Source organism: Pagrus pagrus, assembly GCF_965226575.1.
Source record: "Pagrus pagrus genome assembly, chromosome: 9".
NCBI classification, from domain to species: domain Eukaryota; kingdom Metazoa; phylum Chordata; class Actinopteri; order Spariformes; family Sparidae; genus Pagrus; species Pagrus pagrus.
The window spans coordinates 34,620,326-34,641,683 of record NC_140193.1 but is presented as its reverse complement, the minus strand read 5'-3'; the positions used below and the strand labels follow the sequence as shown (position 1 = coordinate 34,641,683).

General features: G+C 40.4%; 1 protein-coding gene across 1 annotated transcript in view; it reads left to right on the top strand.

The window, feature by feature from the left end:
* Positions 1–21,358, top strand: part of itgb2 (integrin, beta 2) — a 52,233-nt gene that overhangs the window by 14,399 nt on the left and 16,476 nt on the right. Inside the window, exons 5-13 of the mRNA XM_084361949.1 lie at positions 7,318–7,519; positions 7,738–7,908; positions 9,013–9,254; positions 12,337–12,495; positions 12,753–12,848; positions 12,957–13,046; positions 13,209–13,346; positions 14,608–14,798; positions 18,379–18,611. Coding sequence (XP_084218075.1) covers positions 7,318–7,519; positions 7,738–7,908; positions 9,013–9,254; positions 12,337–12,495; positions 12,753–12,848; positions 12,957–13,046; positions 13,209–13,346; positions 14,608–14,798; positions 18,379–18,611 — 1,522 coding nt within the window. The remainder of the gene's footprint in view (positions 1–7,317; positions 7,520–7,737; positions 7,909–9,012; positions 9,255–12,336; positions 12,496–12,752; positions 12,849–12,956; positions 13,047–13,208; positions 13,347–14,607; positions 14,799–18,378; positions 18,612–21,358) is intronic.

Here is a 21,358-nt window from a genome sequence, read left to right as displayed (position 1 = left end):
ATTCAATGGTATACTAAAACCTATATGAAAAAAATTGCTTCTCACTTTTCTCAGGTCAAATATTTATATGCGATTAAAAATGCGATTAATTTAGATTAATTAATTACAAAGCCTCTAATTAATTAGATTAATTTTTTTAATCGAGTCCCGGCCCTAGTTAAGAACATAACTTTTGCTATTTTTAATAAACACCATCTACGATGAAACTATTTGTGTTTGTACAGTATATTGACTAGGCATGTAACAATTTGAATTTGTATTTTGGTGCATAACAATAAAGACAATAAGTAGAAAAATTTATTAGAAAGATAAAGGGCTGGTGCTTCAAGTCAGCAGTCCAGGAACGTCTAAAGTATTCACCATTGAAAGTGTATATGTTCACAGTATGCTGAGGACAGTCAAGCTCTGTTCCGTTTGAATATCTAATCATGTTGCTCATCTATTGCTTTACAGGCCAGAATTCAAGGACTATGTTTGGAGCAATCACATCAAGTGCTGAACTCTGCCTGACACCTTTTTATTTCTTGTTCTGAATTTATTCCTTGTTTTGCATGATCTCTAACTTGTTTGAATAAAGTCTTGAAAATGATGAATGCCTTTTCTTTACACTTCCAGCCTAAACAACCATCTCATTACAGTTCTTACACTTTTCATGATGCACTGATAATAACAACTGAATTAGATAAGACTCTTGTTTATTGAATCTTGCGGAACAAATGTAAATAACACTACAAAAATAGTATACCTTTTATCATTTAGACAATATACAGTATAATTAGTGTTGGCCAACAGGTTAGATGGTTGATGTTGGTGCTGTCGCATCCTTATTTTCAGTTTATTGTAACACCACACATTTGGATGCATTTTATGCAGTGACACATATTCCGTAATATTCCGGAAATCAACCAGAAATAGCCTCTATAACATCAGAATCCGCCATTGTCAGTCATTTCATATCTACCAATTCTACTTTGTTGGAGGGGTTAGCAAAATTTCACTTTCAGAGTAATTCACATTGTTTTACGTTTTCACTATGCATTTTGACACTAGTGTTTAAGAGCTCTACTTTCTGGAGTTTTTGTTGTACACCTTGGAGTACAGTGGCCCAGAGGTGTCAGGCCAAATATAAAAGCCACAACTTTTGTATTTGTGTTGTAACTTTTGTATTTGTGTTGTGGCTTTTGTATTTGTGTTGTGACTTTTGTATTTGTGTTGTGGCTTTTGTATTTGTGCTGTGACTTTTATATTTGTGTTGTGGTTTTTGTATTTGTGTTGTGGCTTTTGTATTTGGCCTGACACCTCTGAGCCACCATATTGAAGTACCTGGTGTAAGAGAAAGGAGTTCCAGCTCAGTGAAACTAACTACAGAAAAGTTACTAAAAAGGCATACAAATTTAATTGATTTTCTCAAAGACAACACAGGACTGTTGCTATGTAAAACATTTTTTAAAATAGATGTCTGGGGTTAGATGGGTGATGGGTGGCAAGCATTTATTTGAAGGGGTTGGTAGAAGCATTGTGTGCAGCAATTATGGTCAGAGTTTCCAACAATTCTACTGTGGTCAGCTTACAGTCAGATCAAGAATTGAAATGCAAAGTCTATTTTCTTAAAAAATGGCTTACTTATGTGTAATAGTCTCAAGCCTAAGGCTACCATGTGACTGTTCCTTTGGGCCATTAAAATTGATTGGATGAAGTTATTAAAGCCCTGTTGCAGCCACAGACCATGGATTTTTTTTCCAAATCATTTTATATTTTGATTGCTGTCAGGATGTTTAGAGGTTTTCTGCAAATATAATACAAAATGCTTCTGAACAGAATTACCAACCCCAGCTTTAAGAGCACTTAAATAAGTAATAAATACACTATCACGCCATGCAAGATTTGATTTTAGAGCCAGAGCCTCAAATGAAGTTAAATTAGTATCCTGGTTGGAGGTTAAACTAAAAATATTTTCATAGATAAGAGTAACACTTCGACCCTGTTTTGTGGCTTGAGAAACATGAGCATAGTTATAGTCAGGTGGGGAGGCTTCATTTAATGGTAGAAAAATATTTGGTTTCAGCCATGTTTCACATGGGCTGGTCATGTCCAGATTATGCTCAGTAATCAAATCACTAATCAGTAAGGCTTTGGTGGACAATGATCTTATATTACTGAAGCCAAATTTGAGGGTTTTAAGCATATTGGACCTGCAGTTGTGAGTTATATGTTGTTCAGTGGAGCTAATGGTAGATATACAGGTGCTGGTCATATAATTAGAATATCATCAAAAAGTTGATTTATGTCAGTAATTCCATTCAAAAAGTGAAACTTGTATATTATATTAATTCTTTACACACAGACATATATTTCAAATGTTTATTTCTTTTAATTTTAATGATTATTACTGACAACTAATGAAAATCCAAAATTCAGTATCTCAGAAAATTAGAATATTACTTAAGACCAATACAAAAAAAGGTTTTTTAGAAATGTTGGCCAACTGAAAAGTATGAACATGGAAAGTATGAGCATGTACAGCACTCAATATTTAGTTGGGGCTCCTTTTGCCTGAATTACTGCAACAATGCGGCGTGGCATGGAGTCGATCAGTCTGTGGCACTGCTCAGGTGTTATGAGAGCCCAGGTTGCTCTGATAGTGGCCTTCAGCTCTTCTGCATTGTTGGGTCTGGCGTATCGCATCTTCCTCTTCACAATACCCCATAGATTTTCTATGGGGTTAAGGTCAGGCGAGTTTGCTGGCCAATTAAGAACAGGGATACCATGGTCCTTAAACCAGGTACTGGTAGCTTTGGCACTGTGTGCAGGTGCCAAGTCCTGTTGGAAAATGAAATCTGCATCTCCATAAAGTTGGTCAGCAGCAGGAAGCATGAAGTGCTCTAAAACTTCCTGATAAATGGCTGCGTTGACCCTGGACCTCAAAAAACACAGTGGACCGACACCAGCAGATGACATGGCACCCCAAGCCATCACTGACTGTGGAAACTTTACACTGGACTTCAAGCAACGTGGATTCTGTGCCTCTCCTCTCTTCCTCCAGACTCTGGGACCTTGATTTCCAAAGGAAATGCAAAATTTACTTTCATCAGAGAACATAACTTTGGACCACTCAGCAGCAGTCCAGTCCTTTTTGTCTTTAGCCCAGGCGAGACGCTTCTGACGCTGTCTCTTGTTCAAGAGTGGCTTGACATGAATGCGACAGCTGAAACCCATGTCTTGCATACGTCTGTGCGTGGTGGTTCTTGAAGCACTGACTCCAGCTGCAGTCCACTCTTTGTGAATCCACATTTTTGAATGGGTTTTGTTTCACAATCCCCTCCAGGTTGCGGTTATCCCTATTGCTTGTACACTTTTTTCTACCACATCTTTTCCTTCCCTTTGCCTCTCTATTAATGTGCTTGGACACAGAGCTCTGTGAACAGCCAGCCTCTTTAGCAATGACCTTTTGTGTCTTGCCCTCCTTGTGCAAGGTGTCAATGGTCGTCTTTTGGACAACTGTCAAGTCAGCAGTCTTCCCCATGATTGTGTAGCCTACAGAACTAGACTGAGAGACCATTTAAAGGCCTTTGCAGGTGTTTTGAGTTAATTAGCTGATTAGAGTGTGGCACCAGGTGTCTTCAATATTGGATCTTTTCACAATATTCTAATTTTCTGAGATACTGAATTTGGGGTTTTCATTAGTTGTCAGTTATAATCATCAAAATTAAAAGCAATAAACACTTGAAATATATCAGTCTGTTGGGAATGAATGTATACATTATACAAGTTTCACTTTTTGAATGGAATTACTGAAATAAATCAACTTTTTCATGATATTCTAATTATATGACCAGCACCTGTATATGACTTGACTTCTATATGACTTGACTTCAAGATGGTGCCGTCCATGGCTGCCATAGCGGTACTCTGTGTTGTGTTTGTTTTGTTTTGTACGGTTTCAGTGTCCTGTTTAACTTCTTGCACAAAAGAAGAACTTTTGCACTTTAAGGATCTAACTCCACCGGATAATTATCATGAACTACTCACCCGATCTACATACATCTTGGACATACTCGTGAGGGGTACTGCGTTTTTCGTCTGTGCGGTAAAGTGGACCAGAAGACAGCGGGGAAGGAGAGCTGGCCCACCTGAAGTCCATCGCAGACCCTGTATTGGATCACTACGTGCTGCAACATCTGGACTCTGCCGGGAACTATGCCAGGATTCTGTTCGTGGACTTCAGCTCGGCCTTCAATATCATCATACCCCACATCCTGGAGCGCCAGCTATCCCTGCTGCAGGTGCCGGTCTCTACCTGCAGGTGGATCACCGACTTCTTGACCAACAGGTCTCAGCGGGTGAAGCTGGGGAAGAACATCTCCAGCTCCAGATACACCAGGGGATATGCAGGGCTGCGTTCTGTCCCCCGCCATGTTTTCACTGTACACCAACAGCTGCACCTCTCTGCATCCGTCGGTCAAGCTCCTAAAGTTTGCAGACGACACCACCCTGGTGGGCCTCATATCCAGGGGGGATGAGTCTGCGTACAGCAGGGAGATTGGCCGGCTGCAAAGCTGGTGCAGCTGTAACAACCTGGAGCTCAATGCCCTGAAAACAGTGGAGATGGTGGTGGAGTCCTGCCGGTTTCTAGGTGTGACTATCACGCAGGACTTAAAGTGGGAGCCAAACATCATGGCCTTGGTGAAGAAGGCCCACATGAGGATGTACTTCCTCCGGCAGCTCAAGAAATTTGGGTTGCCGAGGACTACGCTGACTCAATTTTACACTGCCATCATTGAGTCCATCATAACCCACTCCATCCTTACCTGGTTCCCTGCTGCAGTGGCCAAGGACAAGGCCAAGCTGCAGCGGGTGATTCGATCAGCAGAGAGGGTGATCGGCGCCCCCCTGCCCCCCCCCCCCAGGTCCCTGCATGACACCAGGGCTCTGAGAAGGGCAAAGAAGATCATGGCAGACCCCTCGCACCCAGGTCCCAGGTTCACCCCCTCCCCTGCGATTCCTAATATTCTAATGTATTAATTGGAATAAGGTACCTTTTAGTAATAGTATGTTTGGTTGCCTATGCAGGTAGGGATGATGGGAGGCAGTAGTGATTAACTTTGGTATTTCGTTTTGTAAAACTGTGCTCTTGCTCAGATATTTCCCCATTGTCAGAGGTGGAGATAATATTTAGATTATTGTGTTTTACACATTTAAAGGGTAATTCAGTGAATGAGTGGCGAGGGAAGGAAACGTTGAGATGTTGTAAACTAAGCTACTGTATCAATCTGGTATTCTGCACTATTTTCCTGACTGGCCATATTAACTAGGCTAGTATACTCCACAACAGCACTAACTGTATCCCTAACAGGCTATCTATTCACCTGTGACCTGCCGAGTGCTACATCCCGAGTGTCAAACCTGCTTCAAACACCTGTCTATATTGCTAGATAAAATAGCAGTGCCGACTCCAGTAGAAGGCCATCAACTCTCAGCAGGTGGAGGCAACAGAGAAAACAAACTTTTTATCTCATTATCATGAAATAACTAGTGTTGTTAGTTCTGCAATTCAAGTAATCCGTTATTTAGTTACTTTGTCTTAAAATTAGAGAGAAAAAGAGAAAGAAAATCCTGAAACATTTACTGTTTCTGTTTCTCTGCTGCTGCTGAGCAGGTGGCTGTGTGCCAGCGGAAGGCAAACCTACAGTTGTGTCAGTGTGCATGCATTGCTAGTGAATTCAATGTAGTGAGAGGACAGCATTGACTTTGTGGAAATATTCCCATTATTTAGAATCTTTGGGCCAATAGGGCAAGTACAACATCACTGTGAAATACAAGTTGTGCCTAGAAGTACTAGTTGTATTGTTTGCATTGAAACAGCTTTGCCTAATAATGTATGCCTCTGCCCAGTTTGCTGTCAGAAAGATAGTATAATAAAGAGCTGTAAATGTTATATTGCGTTCATCATTCCTATTATTAGACTGCAGAGTTACTGATTGTGGGCCATGAAGAAGGTTACAAAATGATGGTAGAGTCAATAGATTCAAAGGTACTACTGGCTACACGCCACCCGACAATACAACCCACATGGGTAACGAGTTGCACATGGCATTTACTGTCATTTTTGGTAACGCTAAAGTACTCTAACGTCTTACTTTTCTTCGTAGATAATGTAGTAACATAACTGTATTATTATGCTGTGGCTGTTTTGCAGCCAGTGGATCTGGTGCTCTCAAGAAAGTAAACCGAATAATGAAGGAGGATTATCTCCAAATTTTTCAGGAAAACAAAAATGGTAAAAGAAGGGCTAAGTCTATTTAGAACTGAGTTTTAAAGCCTTCCCAAAGTCCTGACTTCACCCCATCAATAAAATGTGGACTGTGCTGAAGAAACAAGTCTGGGCCAGGAAGCTAACAAATTTAGTTGAGCTTCACCGATTCGATGTCAATGTCAGAATTTAGCCAGAGGACTACCAGAAGCTTTTGAGTGGCTATCAAAAGCACATAACTGAGGTGAAAATGGCCAAGGGACATTTAACCAAATATTAGACTGTATGTATATTTTTGACCCAGCAGTTACTGGCACATTTTCAGAAGACTGTCTAGTCGGAGAAGGAAAATTGTCTCTGGCAGGATTAAAAACAAAAACTAGACACATCACATTAATAAAACAACGATCTTAACAAACTATTTTCTTCCCTGCTGTCTTAACAATCCTATTTAGCTTGTTTCTATTTACTAAGATCAGGTGCCAGTGCCAAACAGAAGTATTAAAAACAAGAACACTCGCTATCAGACTGACACACCTTTTCCAGGATGTCAGTACTGACCTGAAACCCCTTCAGTTTCCTATCTAAAAACGTTTTCTTGCATCAAAAATTCATTATTGAACCAAACTTTATGAAAAAGTAGTGTGTGCCAAGACTCTGCTGCTATTGATTTCCATCAAACAAAAGGATGGTGGGGCCAGTGGCCAAGTAATGTAATGGGTATATGCCCAATCAACAATAGGAACACAAACTACCATAGCAATCCTGTCAGCTGTGTAAACAACAGACAACACAAGCTTACATCACTTCAGAGCTCCTACTGGTGGTACAAATGCCAACAGAAAAAAAGCCCTGAAAGAAGTTGACAGGTAACTCCCATGTGGGCAGTTCCTCTCATCTATTCCTTAGAACTGTTTGGTTCGAAAACACCTAATGTTTCCTTTGTCAGTTTTTGTTGTTTTCAGTTTTACTCAAGTGTTATAGTCTCAAATGAATGTAACGTATGTTTAGTATGATAGACAATTCTTATCTTTTTTTATTGTCTTTTTTCCTCCCCTTTTTTACAGAATTTCACCAAAGCAGGTGAGCAGGAAGCAGCACGCTGTGATACCCAAGCTCAATTAATAGAGAGAGGCTGCAAGTTGGATGAAATCATCTCCCCTAAGAACAATCTGACAATTGTCAAGGAAGATCCTCTGTCACCGCCATTCAACCAGCAAGAACCTGTCCAGCTGAGTCCACAGAAGATTAGCCTGAGACTGCGACCCGGTTAGTGGAATCGGTTAATGCTGTTTTGATAATTGAAGAATTGCAGTGTTTGGTGTCTGGAGTAAAGCCAGAGCAGTTAGCTGTGTGCTCCAAGGTCATTATTTTGATTTGTGAAGGAATGGGCAGGGCAAAATAAATTCTGAAAATCTTAATGTGTTTGTAACACCATCATCATCACATTGAATTTTCAATGGTTTGTTTCTCTTCTGTGTTTACAGGGCTTTCTACTACCTTCAGTGTTTCTTTTAAAAGATCTCAGGGTTATCCGGTTGATCTCTATTACCTGATGGACCTGTCTTACTCCATGAAAGATGACTTGGAAAATGTCAAAGAACTGGGACAAGATCTTTTTGCAGCTCTGAAAAAGTTCACTGAACATGCACAAATAGGTAATAATATTGCAGTCTTAGTTTGATAATCTTTGCCAATATTGATTAATTTGAATAGACTTTAGAATACAGCTACAACTTGTGTAATTATCTTGCACATACCATTATCAGTGAATACCTACTTGTTACCAATACCATGACATATAGGCTACTTTAAGCAGTTAAAAGGAAAGAAGAGGTTTGTTTATTTAAATACTTTAAATAGATTACACTGTTATTGGATTTAAAACTAAACTCTCAATGTAATAATCATGGGATGGTACTAGTTTTACCCACCACCACCCAATACATTTTTAAATATTCAGTTACTGTATCTGTCAAACAAAACATTAGTCTAACCCTAATGCCTGAGATATACTGCATATGATCTCTGCCCCTGTACTTTGCATCCATTTGGAATGTTGACTGTGCACATCCTCAGAAATGTACACCACGTGTACAAAAGATGCAACACTCTAATGAACAGCAGGAACAGTGTAGGGGCAGTATGGGGAAGCAAATACCCTTTTTTCTAAAGCAGTGGGTGACAGCAAGCCACCAAACTGACTGATAGCTGTTTGTGTTTTGTGGCCTATTTTTGAAAATAGTGTTTTTTCTCATCATCAATTTCTCACATTGGCAGACACCTTGATACATTGGCTAGCAATTTGCCTTGGAGTCTATTGAAATATAGCTTCTGTTCTTCAGCAGCCACATTTTTCCTATAGTTTAGAGTTGTGTTTTACAATAATAAATAGGCCTACATGTTTGCAGCTAATTCAGTCTGATAATGTTGTGATCTTAAAATAATGATTTAAACTGCATCCCGGCAGCTTGGTAATAACAGCTGATCAAAATAGTAATGACAGAAGCAATCAGATTTCATACTGGTTCAGTATGCCAACTGAAACAAAAAAATACGTAATGGAAAGAAATATATGGATTATATACAGTATTAAAAACTATTCAGGTGACCACAGACCCTGTGTAAATTGAACATTATTCCCTAATATTTCAGTTTCCATATAATCACTTCTGTATACATCTCAATGGTCTGAAATGTTTGATGAGCTACCTCAAAACAAAACAGGAAATACAAACTAATAACCATTTCTACAACTATAGGGTTTGGTGCCTTTGTTGATAAGACGGTCCTACCTTACACTAACACCAACGAGAAGAAACTCCAGAAGCCATGTGATGAGAATTACCAACAGTGTCAGGCTGCCTTTGGCTACAGACATGTGCTTAGTATGACACCAACAGAGGAGAAGTTCAAGAAAAAAGTGACTGAGCAGTCCATTTCTGGGAACTTGGACTCTCCTGAAGGAAGTCTTGATGCCATGATGCAGGCTGCTGTATGTGGGGTAAGGACTAAACCATAGAGAATTCTACATGTTGTGAGTAACACAAAGACATCCAGTATGGGTTTATTAGTAGAAAACAATGAAACTAAAATACTCTGTTTGGGTCCATTCAACAGCATTACCATTGATAACACTAACACTCAAGCAAAATTAACACAGGCTATGCATTTTAACAGGCTGTCTAAGCTTAGCACAATGGCTGTGCCAGCTGTGAGCCCCAACTTACTGGAGTATGTACAGAAAACTCAGTCAGGCTGTTTTTTTAGGGGGATGATTTAAAAATTTACACCACACCATGACCAAATAATAATAAATATAATACTAGACCGTAGAGTGTTTTTACATCGAATCTGTTATATTACAATACGAAATGCCTGTTACCTGCCACTGTTTATGATAAAGATATGCACCACTTCTTTAATAAGATATAATAATAATAATAATAATAATGATAACAATATCTATATAAAAACAAGAACAACAAAAACAAAACAAAAATACAAGAAATGTACACTCCACTATAATAAATACACATATATACAGAGCAATAATAATGCCAAATTTAAAAACTTTGACAATCAGAGCAAGGAATTGAACAGTTTGATGGCCACGGGCAGGAATGATTTCCTGTGGCGTTCTGTTGTGCATCTTGGTGGGATTAGTCTAGTGCAGAATGTATTACTGTTGCTGACCACCACGTCATGGAGTGGATGGGAGCCATTGTCCAAGATGACATGTAACTTGGACAGCATCCTCCTTTCTGACACCACCGTCAGACAGTCCAGCTCCACTACCACGTCGTCACTGGTCTTGCGGATCAGTCTGTTCAGTCTTTTTGCGTCTGCTATCCTCAGCCTGCTGCCCCAGCAAACAACAGCATAGAGGATAGCACTGGTTACCAGTTACACAGTTTGTGTGAGAAGGAACCCCCTGGGGAACCCCCCACCTCAGCCATGTTGTCAGCACTATGTTGATCAACCCGACAGAGAGGCCCAGGCAATCAGGGATGCCCTTGTCTGTCATGTGGCAAACCGACTGAACCTGGTAGCTCCCTAGAGCCATAAGGACAGGAAAAATGCAGCCATTCATCAGGACTACTTGATTACTATTTGGAAATGGACTGCATAGTCACTCTGTCTTTCTATGCTTGCTCCTGGTGTTGTCTCAGAAGGGCATCAAAGATGGTTGTCATGTCCTCTGCTCTTGAAGTAGGCCTTGTGTGTGCAGTGGAACGTGTCCAGAATTGTTGCCTCCTTGACGGTGCTGCTGATCTCTTGGTCTGGGATATGTCTGATCCAGATCTGTCAACATCTGCTTCCAATGAGCCCACAGAGTCAAGTCTATCTGGTGACTCTTGTTCTAACTAAAAGGAAAAAATGGCCAGTCTATTACTAACAGCTAAATTCCACCAGATATGTGTCCGGCCCGGCTCCACTCCATCACTGATAGGTTTTACTCTAGTCTATGTGTTTACTTCCACTGGCTCCGCTGCGTTGCATATCTGCTCTGTCCCAGCTCTGGCAGTCCGGAGCCTTCTGGAGCAGATACGCAGGGCTTCTTTTTCTGCCGGAGCACGACACTACAATTCAGCCGAATTTAGCACATAGCAGACAGGAAGTCAGGCACCGAAACAACAACATAACATCCGCTTAATTTTCATAATAAAACACTCAAAATCTCAAAAAAGAAACAAATCCTAGCACTTCTTCTAGTCCTTCGGTTGGGAACACTTCTTGTTCTTGTGTTTATAACACAAACATATAACTGTGGTCGCACGTGATTATGTAATTATCGCGGGAACTCATCGGTCTCACAACTCCAGCTGTCCGGCAGTGCTGCGCCGTGCTGGACTCAAAATGCAGCCAGTGGAGGTTGCCAGGCGAGGGACGACAGAGCAAAACCATACCATATCGACAGAGCAAAACCATACCATATCCATTGCCAATCCGCAATGGACATGCATCCAGTGGAAATCTAGAGTAATTTATTTCTAAAAGTTCCATTCCCCTCTTAATAGTGGTTCTAGGAGTCATAGGAACACGTTATCTCAACCTAGACCTGCAAATGTATAGCAGTGTACATCCTGCACTGTTCCAAAAACAGGACAGGGTTTTAGTAGCCTACAACATTTTTTAACAGTAAGCACATACAGGAGCTATACCTGTCAACAAGCTGTGAAAAAGGGGTATACAGTACCATCAGAATCAGTGTTGTCCATATCAAAACCACCTCCATCGTGCAGGTGCCAAAACACTCCACTGCAGCAAGCCTTTATGACTTCTGCCCAGTTGCACTCACCCCCATCATCACAAAGTGCTTCGAGAGGCTGGTCCTGACTCACCTCAAAACCAGTTTACCACCCACACTGGACCCCTTCCAATTCACCTACCGCCAGAACAGTAGTACAGAAGAGAATGCTGTACATCAACTTCAGTTCAGCATTTAACACCATCATCCCCTCCAAACTGATCACCAAACTCAGTGACCTGCAACTGGATTCTGGACTTCCTAACCAACAGACCACAGTCTATTAGGTTAGATAGCCACACCTCCTCGGCCCTCACCCTGAGCACTGGCGTTCCACAAGGATGTGTGCAGAGCCCCCTCCTTTACTCCCCCTTCACCTACAACTGCACACCTGCACAAGGTTCAAACACCATTGTTAAGTTTGCAGACGACACAACGGTGATTGGTCTCATCAGCAATAACAATGAGTCGGCCTACAGAGAGGAGATCCAGCACCTAACAGTGTGGTGCCACAGCTGCTTCAGACTCTTCCACTGGTTACGTAATATGGGTCAGGATTTCTCAAATCCTTTGGCAAGCATTCCCTTTCTTAAATCCTGGTAGATTGTAACATTTCTTTGCTGTTTGCCATCTAAACTGGCTGTGATATTCCTTTTGTGAATGAGGCAGAGGAATTGTTTAGTCTCCTCTTCGGTCCACACGTGCCTACTGCTTCCAGACATATTTTCGCAGACACAGCTGATCAGTCATTTCATTAATTTATTTATTCATTTTTGGGGAGGTAGAGAAGTTACATTACTTACTTACATGGCCCCTATCACATATTGTTGTTTAGGACAAAATAGGTTGGAGAAACAGCAGCACTAGGCTGATTGTGCTGACCACTGATGCTGGATTCCATATGGCCGGGGATGGAAAGCTGGCTGGCATATTGGAACCCAATGATGAACATTGCTACATGGAAAACAACCTTTATACCAAGAGCACTGAGATGGTATGTATGGAATCACATGAGGTAATCTTAATTGTCTTTTTATTGCCATGCTATTATAAGTGATGGAAAATAAGACCACGGTTGTCTTAAATTGAAACTACATCCATTATCGCTACACTGATTTCAAAAAATATTTTTTCCTCAAAACACACCGTTAGTAAGTTTTGTTCAGTGTATGGCCAGTCGTAGTTATTTAAAATATATAACATGAGCATGAGGTTTCAAAACTTTCTGATTTCAATGATTGTTGTTTGCAGGACTACCCCTCTGTTGGACAACTAGCTATGCAGTTAACAAAAAACAATATTCAGCCGATATTTGCAGTGACACAGAACGTTGAGATGGTTTACAAGGTAAATGAGATGTACTTTTCATTTCTGTTTCTGTATCTGTTTTTATTTTTTATGGAGAACACATTATATTCTTACTCTGATCGTCGTGTTTCGTTATTTTCATTTCAGCAACTTCAGCAAATGATTCCAAACTCAGAGGTGGGAGTTCTGTCAAAAAATTCAGATAATGTTGTTAAACTGATTCAAGATGCCTACCAAGTACGTTGTCAATTCACTACTGGCAAATTTTGCTACCTTTCTCCATTTGTGTATGCACATGTTTCTTTAACACTACCTTTTGTGACCAATACATTTTTTCTCATTATTTTGTGCTATTTTGTCTATGTCTGACAACATTCTCAAATATGTAATCCATGACAGAATCTGTCCTCAAAAGTAATTTTGACCCATGACAATCTCCCTGACAATGTAAGAGTTGTCTACACCCCTAAATGTGATCATGCAGGACCAGCAATGGGCAGTGAAGGGGTTTGTGACAAAGTAGGAGCAGGAGAGATGGTAAGTTATTTATGCGGTTTTTTTGTTTGTTTGCTTTTTAATTTTCATTCTAATGTTAATGTATAAAGTGCATGCAGTCCTTGTGAGATCAATTTCTGGTTTTACCATTGGAATGGGTGCTCCCCAAGTCTGGAGTCAGGAAGCTGGATTGTCAGCCTGTATAAATATTTGGCTATAGTTTTAAATCAGTTAAATCTGAATTTGTTAAACTAAACATAAATATATAGGCATCAATAAGTCATGTATTGATTATTGATATTTATTAGCAAATGTTCAGAGAAGTTTTTGAATGCTATTGTAGAAGTCACCTGGCAAACTGAGTACACCTGCTTGGTGCAAAACCCTCACCTGAACAGTTTCTGGAAGGCAGGTGTCTGACTGATGGACACAGTATACAAAGCCCATGCCAAACTTCTTGCAAATAGAACATGCATAGTTGGGTATTTTTCAGTGGCAATTTTTGCCGGCATGTGATTCATATTTTGTTATAATATTGCATCAAATGTACATTGTCATTTAGTTTGACAGGATGAACCCTGCATTTGGCTGAATCCACTCAAAATCCAGTAATGCAGCACCTGTCTGCAGGGTGTGTGTGGAGGTTTGGGTGTATTTATATGAGCTTTGAAAAGGATAAACAGCTCTAACCTCTGGCTATACACAAACCAAATTGTCTGTAGTAATTTGATTTTAGACAAGACATGGATACATAAAGGGCATGGTTTCAAGACTCCTGCAACTCGAGAAAACACATGACCCACCAACATACTCTTCTCTTCTCTTGCAATTAGTTAAGAGCTGGTCCACCGTTCCACAAGCAGCACTGCATCCATGTTGATTCTTATGAATAAGAGGTTCAGCAAAGGTCTCTGAGGAAGACAAAAAACTCAGTGCTAAGGCACTAGAGATGCAGATACTAAAATCTCTGGACATATTTGGGCTGTTGTGATAGATACACCTCTTCAATGTTGCATGCAGGTTAAAAACAATGCCTGTATGTTTATATGTGTATTCCCATATGATTGCATACTGAAATAAAGGTTAAGTGCAGAAAAATGACAATGCCCGTGCAGACTGGGTTTAGTGCAACTATGATTACAAGATTCTGTAAAATATAATTCAGTAAGATCTAGAAAGGCAGGATCAAATGCACTGAATATTCATATTTAGGAGGGAGAACAAGCATATGAATATTTTGACCACTGAATTTGAATTTGAATTATTTTGGTTGTACATCTAAAACCTTAATTGCCCTCTCCAGATTTCCTTTGAAGTCACCGTGACGGTGGACTCATGTATGGAGAACAAGTCTTTCACTATCAGACCACTGGGCATCAAAGATACGTTGACAGTGACTTTATCTACAAACTGTGAGTGTGAATGTGAAGACCCCAAAAACATTAACCACCCACACTGCAAGGGCAAGGGAAGAGTCAGTTGTGGTATTTGCAGGTAAGCTCTACACCTCCTACAGAATGACTTTGTCATAGAGTTGGCATGTATTGTAAGTTCTATTTATGTCTTAAGTTACAACACCTGTTGGGTATATTTGATACATTCATGTGTGGTTCTTGGCCTTGCATGCATTTATAAAATAAACATGTTTTTTCTAGCTGCCTGTGTCTTCAACACATACAATGCTAGCATCAGTCACTTGTTCAAGATTGTAAAATGACCAATGTTTATTGCTGTCGCTTGTAAAGACGAAGGAAGGACTTAGCTGGGTGTTGTCGTGCAGTAAAATTTACCCCCAATTGATGCAAACAAGCTAAAACACTTGAGGCACAACAGGCTGCCATCCATTTATTCTGGGCCTGGTACCACCTTGTGGGATTAAAAACTCACAAGTCTTTATGCAAAGTACAACGGATACAACCACTCACATTTGTTTGATTCTCTCAGGGATTGTCGGCAATAGGTGTTTTCTGTCCCAACACAATTATGTAAAAGCTCTTCAAGAAATGTAAAAAAGGCTGATTGTAGCGTTCAATGCTACCCTATTAATATGATATCATTGGAATGCTACCAGGACTGCAAAGGAAAATTAATGCTTGGGAACCTGGTGGATACACAGTTTTTGGATAATAACTTTTAGCTATACATCAATATTATGGCAACCTGAGAAATAACTATGCAATCAGTACCGATTATGGAAATGATGTGCTTATTGTTTAGAACGACCGGCAAACTCAAACCCATAAGAGGGAAGAGAGAGCCAGCTTAATTTAAGGCTGTAGCTGTAAATAGACTTTTCAAAAGAGTGTCTCGGGGGATGGGTGACTTTGACACCAGACATCACAATCCTTAATCGACGTTCTACCAACAGACAATGTTCGTTTCTTCTAACCGTGCCTATGATTTTTTAAATTACTTTAAATAGACAAAGTTCCAGGCACCCATATTAAAGCTAGGGTTGGTAAGTTATTGTGGATGCATGTTTTGATATATTTGTAGAACATCTCTCAACTGTGGTGGAAATTCTTATAATTTCCTGGTGAGAGAATAAACATGCTCAATTGACCAAGCTTTGAGTATTTTAATATAAGGAAATCATTTAATATTACATTACAAATTATACTAAGCAATAGACAGTCAGTAAACAATATCAGCAATCTCAGACAGAAAACCAGTCACATCAACTATCCTGCTGAATAGGGACAGAGCTCTTTCCCCCCCGAGTGGGTTAGAGAAGTCTGACATTTTCTCTGTGTTAAAGCACAGGCTTTTATGCATCAGGTTTACATAAGTTGAAGGTCTCTAGCTAAGCAGTTCTCTTGTTTGTTGTTTGCCAGGCGTCGGACCTTGTACCTCCTGTCCCTAGAGCATGAGGCTTTAATGTTTGTTAAGACAGTTCATATGTGGCCATTCTCCTCTCCTGGACAGAGAAACAGGTTTCATCAGTATTTATACAAGAAGAATTACTTTAGGTTATTCAGTTCAGGTCATTCAGTTCAGATTTATCTTACATCAACATCCAGACACTAATCAATAAATTAAATGCTCTGACAAATAAAATTAAAAAATCACGTTACTGTGGCTTCTACAGGCCTCTAATAAGCCCATCCAATTTTCATTTGGCCCGAAAAGATTGGACAGGATACCTGTCCGTCTTTCTAAACAGATGCCCAAGTCTAAGAGCTCCAGCTCACACATGTGTATTCAAATCTGGGGAAGAGCAGCTGACACCCAAAGACCACACAGACTGTCAGTAAGTTAAAACAATGCTTTTATCGGAAGGATTGTTTAACAAAATAAAGACCATGTCACCAAAAAAAAACAATAAAAGTTAATATTAACAAAAAATAATGAAAAAGAATTGATTTGATGATTAAAACTATGAAAGCAAGGGGTATGGATACTGATAGAAAAATAATTTTGAAAGAATTTAAAAATTTTAATGTTGTCTTGGCAATTGCTTCACTTTAATAAAGGTCTACCACAACAACAACATGAAAAGAGTCTTAAAAGTCTTCATAAAACAGAAAGGTTCAGCTGTTCAGGTCCTCTCTGTCTTACTCTCCCAATGAATTGCTGCTTTCCATTGTTAAACAAAAAGGGCCATAATCTCGCTGTTAACAATTTACTGGCACAGGCAGATCAACCCAAAATCCATACGAAGAACATGCTTGTCAAACCAACATGCAAAGCAAAACTACAAACAAACAAGAGAGATAAATTGAGATAAGATCAGTCGCATCAGCCTAGTGCCCATGGCACATAATCATTCTCCAACAGCAGGGAACATTCTAATGTTGGCAGTTGAATTGCTTTTAAAACTATAAAGGTACAAGGTAATTTAATTAGCATTATACAACTAAGGGTTGCAGATATACAGTTATTTATAAACATATATCCATTTATTCCTATTGCATGTTTTGAATTTGCATCGTGGTAACTGTAAACAGCAGCAAAACAACGGTGATAATATTGTCAGCATCTTCACTTCTAAAGTTCGACATCAGAGAAACACTGTCCATCCACCTTTGACTGTGTGTGAACACCACCCCTCCAGCTGTAGTCCTGCATCTCTGTGGGAACAAGAGTCTCTGATTTCACTTTCCCAGCCAGAGTCCCATTTGTCCATTTCCTTTTCCTGCGTCCGGACATTAGCCAGAGGCATGCTTCATTAGCATGGCTCTTATTCCGATTCTCTTCCTGCCTGGGGTGGTCGGTCTGGTCAGGATGGTTGTAAGACACCACATGGCATGATGGTCTGAAAGTCTGCTGCTCTTAATCAGAAACACCCGCTCCAATGCTGGTGACAGTATTTCTGCCCTAAGCAGCACGTGTTTCAACAATAAAGCCAAAAAAATGACATTTTAAAAAACAAAACTAGTGTAATTCGAAGGAGCTACCAGCCGCTGCATCTTCATGTGCCGCCGTTGCCATAGCAAAGTGCACACTGATCATGCAAATCCAAAAATATAGTAGACCAAACTTAACAGGGCAAAATAGTTGACTTAAACTTCAAACTGTGGTTTTGTCGCAGTCGCAGAGCAGTTCTTCAGGCTGTTGAAAAAGATTACACCATTTATTCATGAGTTTCCTAGGGTGGTCACTGGGGAGGTTACTGGGGAAACAATAATGGGTGATACTTCTAGTGCTTGTCAAAACTTGCGTAAATAACAAAGTATCAGAATAACTGAGGTGCCAGCAGCACTTTCAAGGCTTAAAAGCATTAGCTAAGTGGGCTATGCAATAATAATGGTCAGTAGTATTCACACCATGAAGTCTGTCATAAATGAATATGCCATACCAATCACTCTAAGAAGGAGGATTAGTGTATACAACAACATACACATAAATACAACACCACCTCCAAAACTCACTAATTAACTCCTCGTTTGTTTAATCTCTATATAAATAGGAAATGAAAGAACAAAAATTAACCTTAATGGACAATCAAAACTGATTATGGAAAATATCTATTATAAAATGCATTAGAGAGGGAGGGATGCTAGCGAAAAAAGAGGAAAGCCCTTTGTTTGCCAATTTTAGATTTGATTGCTCTCTCTAACTTGTCCTTATTCAGCTGCAGTGGAGGCTTCGTTGGTCAATTCTGCGAGTGCTCCATTGGCGATAAAGATGAGCACTCCCTGCGAGCATCTTGTCGGAGGCACAATGGCACCGAGTGTGAGGGTCAAGGAGATTGTGTGTGTGGCAGGTGCCAGTGTCATACCACAGAGAGTGGAAGCAGTTACCATGGTGACTTCTGCGAGTGCGACGATGAACATTGTGAGAAGTCCCACAATAAACTATGTGGAGGTAGAGTTTCAGTCATTTTCATTTAATCTGCATTTTAAAGTGTCAAAGCAAAAGTATGTCATCAATGAAGGCAGGACTTTAAAAAAATTTTTTTTAAAGTCTCAAGGGCTTTCTGCTAGAAAGCCATTTCTAACATCCCTTTGAAAGGGTCTATTTTAACCCTGATCTTTTCCTAAACCTTACCAAGTAGTTTTTTGCCTGAATTTATCCAAGTAGGTTTGTAGTCTAAACCTAACCAAATTACACAGACAAATGAAAAAAGTGATTTAAGTCTAAAAATATGTCTATGTACTATTAGTATATCAGTTCATTCCATACAGGACAGTAATCCACTCTCATGGGTGAATATACTGTTTTCGACCCATTCATCAACCAAGACCTGCTTCCTATGTTGAATTTGTCACAAATTATGCTATGCCCCTGACTTCATAAGACTGAGCACACACAACAGGAGTTTATGGCCGTTTTAAACCTGATTCATTCCTCCCGACAACTGGATTATATGGTGATGCCTACTGAACTGCTCGCAGACTCATTGGGGCCATCCTGATTAATATCAAATGAACACCCTGAAAAAAGGGACATGGTGGGTATACGAACATGCATTTAGTGATTACTAGACAATTCATTTACAGTGGCTTGCAAAAATATTTATACCCCTTGAACATTTCCACATTTTGTCACATTACAACCACAAACGTAATGTACTTTATTGGGATTTTATGTGATAGACCAACACAAACTGGCGCATAAATTGTGGAAAGTGGAAGGAAAATTATACATGGTTTTCATTTTTTTTTACAAATAAAAAACCAGAAAAGTGTGGCGTGCAAAAGTATTCAGCCCCTCTGAGTCAATACTTTGTAGATCCACCTTTTGCTGCTATGACAGCTGCAGGTCTTTTAGGGTATGTCTCTACCAGCTTTGCACATCTACAGACTGAAATTTTTGCCCATTCTTCCTTGCAAAATAGCTCAAGCTCAGTCAGATTGGATGGAGAGCGTCTGTGAACAGCAATTTTTCAAGCCAGAGATTCTCAATTGGATTTAGGTCTGGACTTTGACTGGGCCATTCTTACACATGAATGCTTTGATCTAAACCATTCCATTGTAGCTCTGGCTGTATGTTTAGGGTCGTCATCCTGCTTGAAGGTGAACCTCTTCCCCAGTCATAAGTCTTTTGCAGACTCTCACAGGTTTTCTTCCAAGATTGCTCTGTATTTGGCTCAACCCATCTTCCCGTCAACTCTGACCAGCTTCCCTGTCCCTGCTGAAGAAAAGCATCCCCACAGCATGATGCTGCCACTACCATGTTTCATGGTGGGGATGGTGTGTTCAGGGTGATGTGCAGTGTTAGTTTTCCGCCACACATAGCGTTTTGCATTTAGGCCAAAAACTTCAATTTTGGTCTCATGTGACCAGAGCACCTTCCTCCACATGTTTGCCATGTCCCCCACATGACTTGTGGCAAACTGCAAACGGGACTTCTTATGGCTTTGTTTCAACAATGGCTTTCTTCTTGCCACTCTTCCATAAAGGCTCAATTTCTGGAGTGTACGACTATTAGTTGTCAGAGTAGACAGACTCTCCCACCTGAGCTGTGGATCTCTGCAGCTCCTCCAGAGTTACCATGGGCCTCTTGGCTGCTTCTCTGATCAGTGCTCTCCTTGCCCAGTCTGTCAGTTGGTCTATCACATAAAATCCCAATAAAATACAATTACGTTTGTGGTTGTAAAGTGACAAAAAGTGGAACATTTCAAGGGGTATTAATACTTTTGCAAGCCACTGTATGTTTCTCTCTCAGACATGTTTTAATTTTGTAGAATTAGTTTAATCTTGAGGGATATAAAGTCTAGTAGTCTCAATCATGTTGAGATGACTCAAAGCATTTATGTTTCATTTAAAATGGAAATCCCCGCTGTAGATGTGCATGAATGAGGAAGACTGCAGACAGTCACGGTGTAACACCCGTTAGCTTTATTAGCCCAGAATGAACAACAACAACCACGCGTACCCAGCATTCCCCGCGCCCCTGACGTCATCACGCTGTAGCAGTAACCATAGCAACTGTCAACACAGTCTACATCCCCCTTCTCAAGTTATATGTCAACGGAGCACATAATAGAAAATAGCACAGGCTTGCATATAACGAAACCCCAAGCATTTATAGAATGAACATGGGTTATGCATATAATGTGTAAATGCAGAACATGTAACATATCTGTTGTCCACCCCCCTCTTTTTTTAATTTTTTTTATTTTAGAAAGAGTGTCCAACAGTCCATACAGCCAGAACAGGCTGCAACATGAGGGGGGGTCAAATGTCAGTGTGCCTGCACGTCACAGAGCTGGTCTGTGACAAAGTCCATGAAGAGAGAGCTGGGTCTTGACACTCTCCCTGAGCGAGTAACAATCACAGGCCGCTGTCCCTATGACAGTGCTGGTCCCACACTGTCATGTTTGTGGATGTGCGATTGCGGCAACAGCAGGGGGGTCCCTGCCGTGGAGTCAGACACATAGGTTTCAGGTGTCTGAAGTAGGTGGCGTCTGTTCCTGATATATGTAGCATCTCCAGCCTTGACCTGGTAACTATTGGGTTGTGGTGCTGTTCCTAGCACTGTTGCCAGCCTGTCATGTCCTCTCTGCGTCTGCATTCTCACTGTCTGCCCAGCTCGCAGTGGAGCCAGCGGCCTAGCTGACTTGTCGTAGTAGGCTTTACCTCTCTGTCTCGCTTGTGTCAGGGCCATTT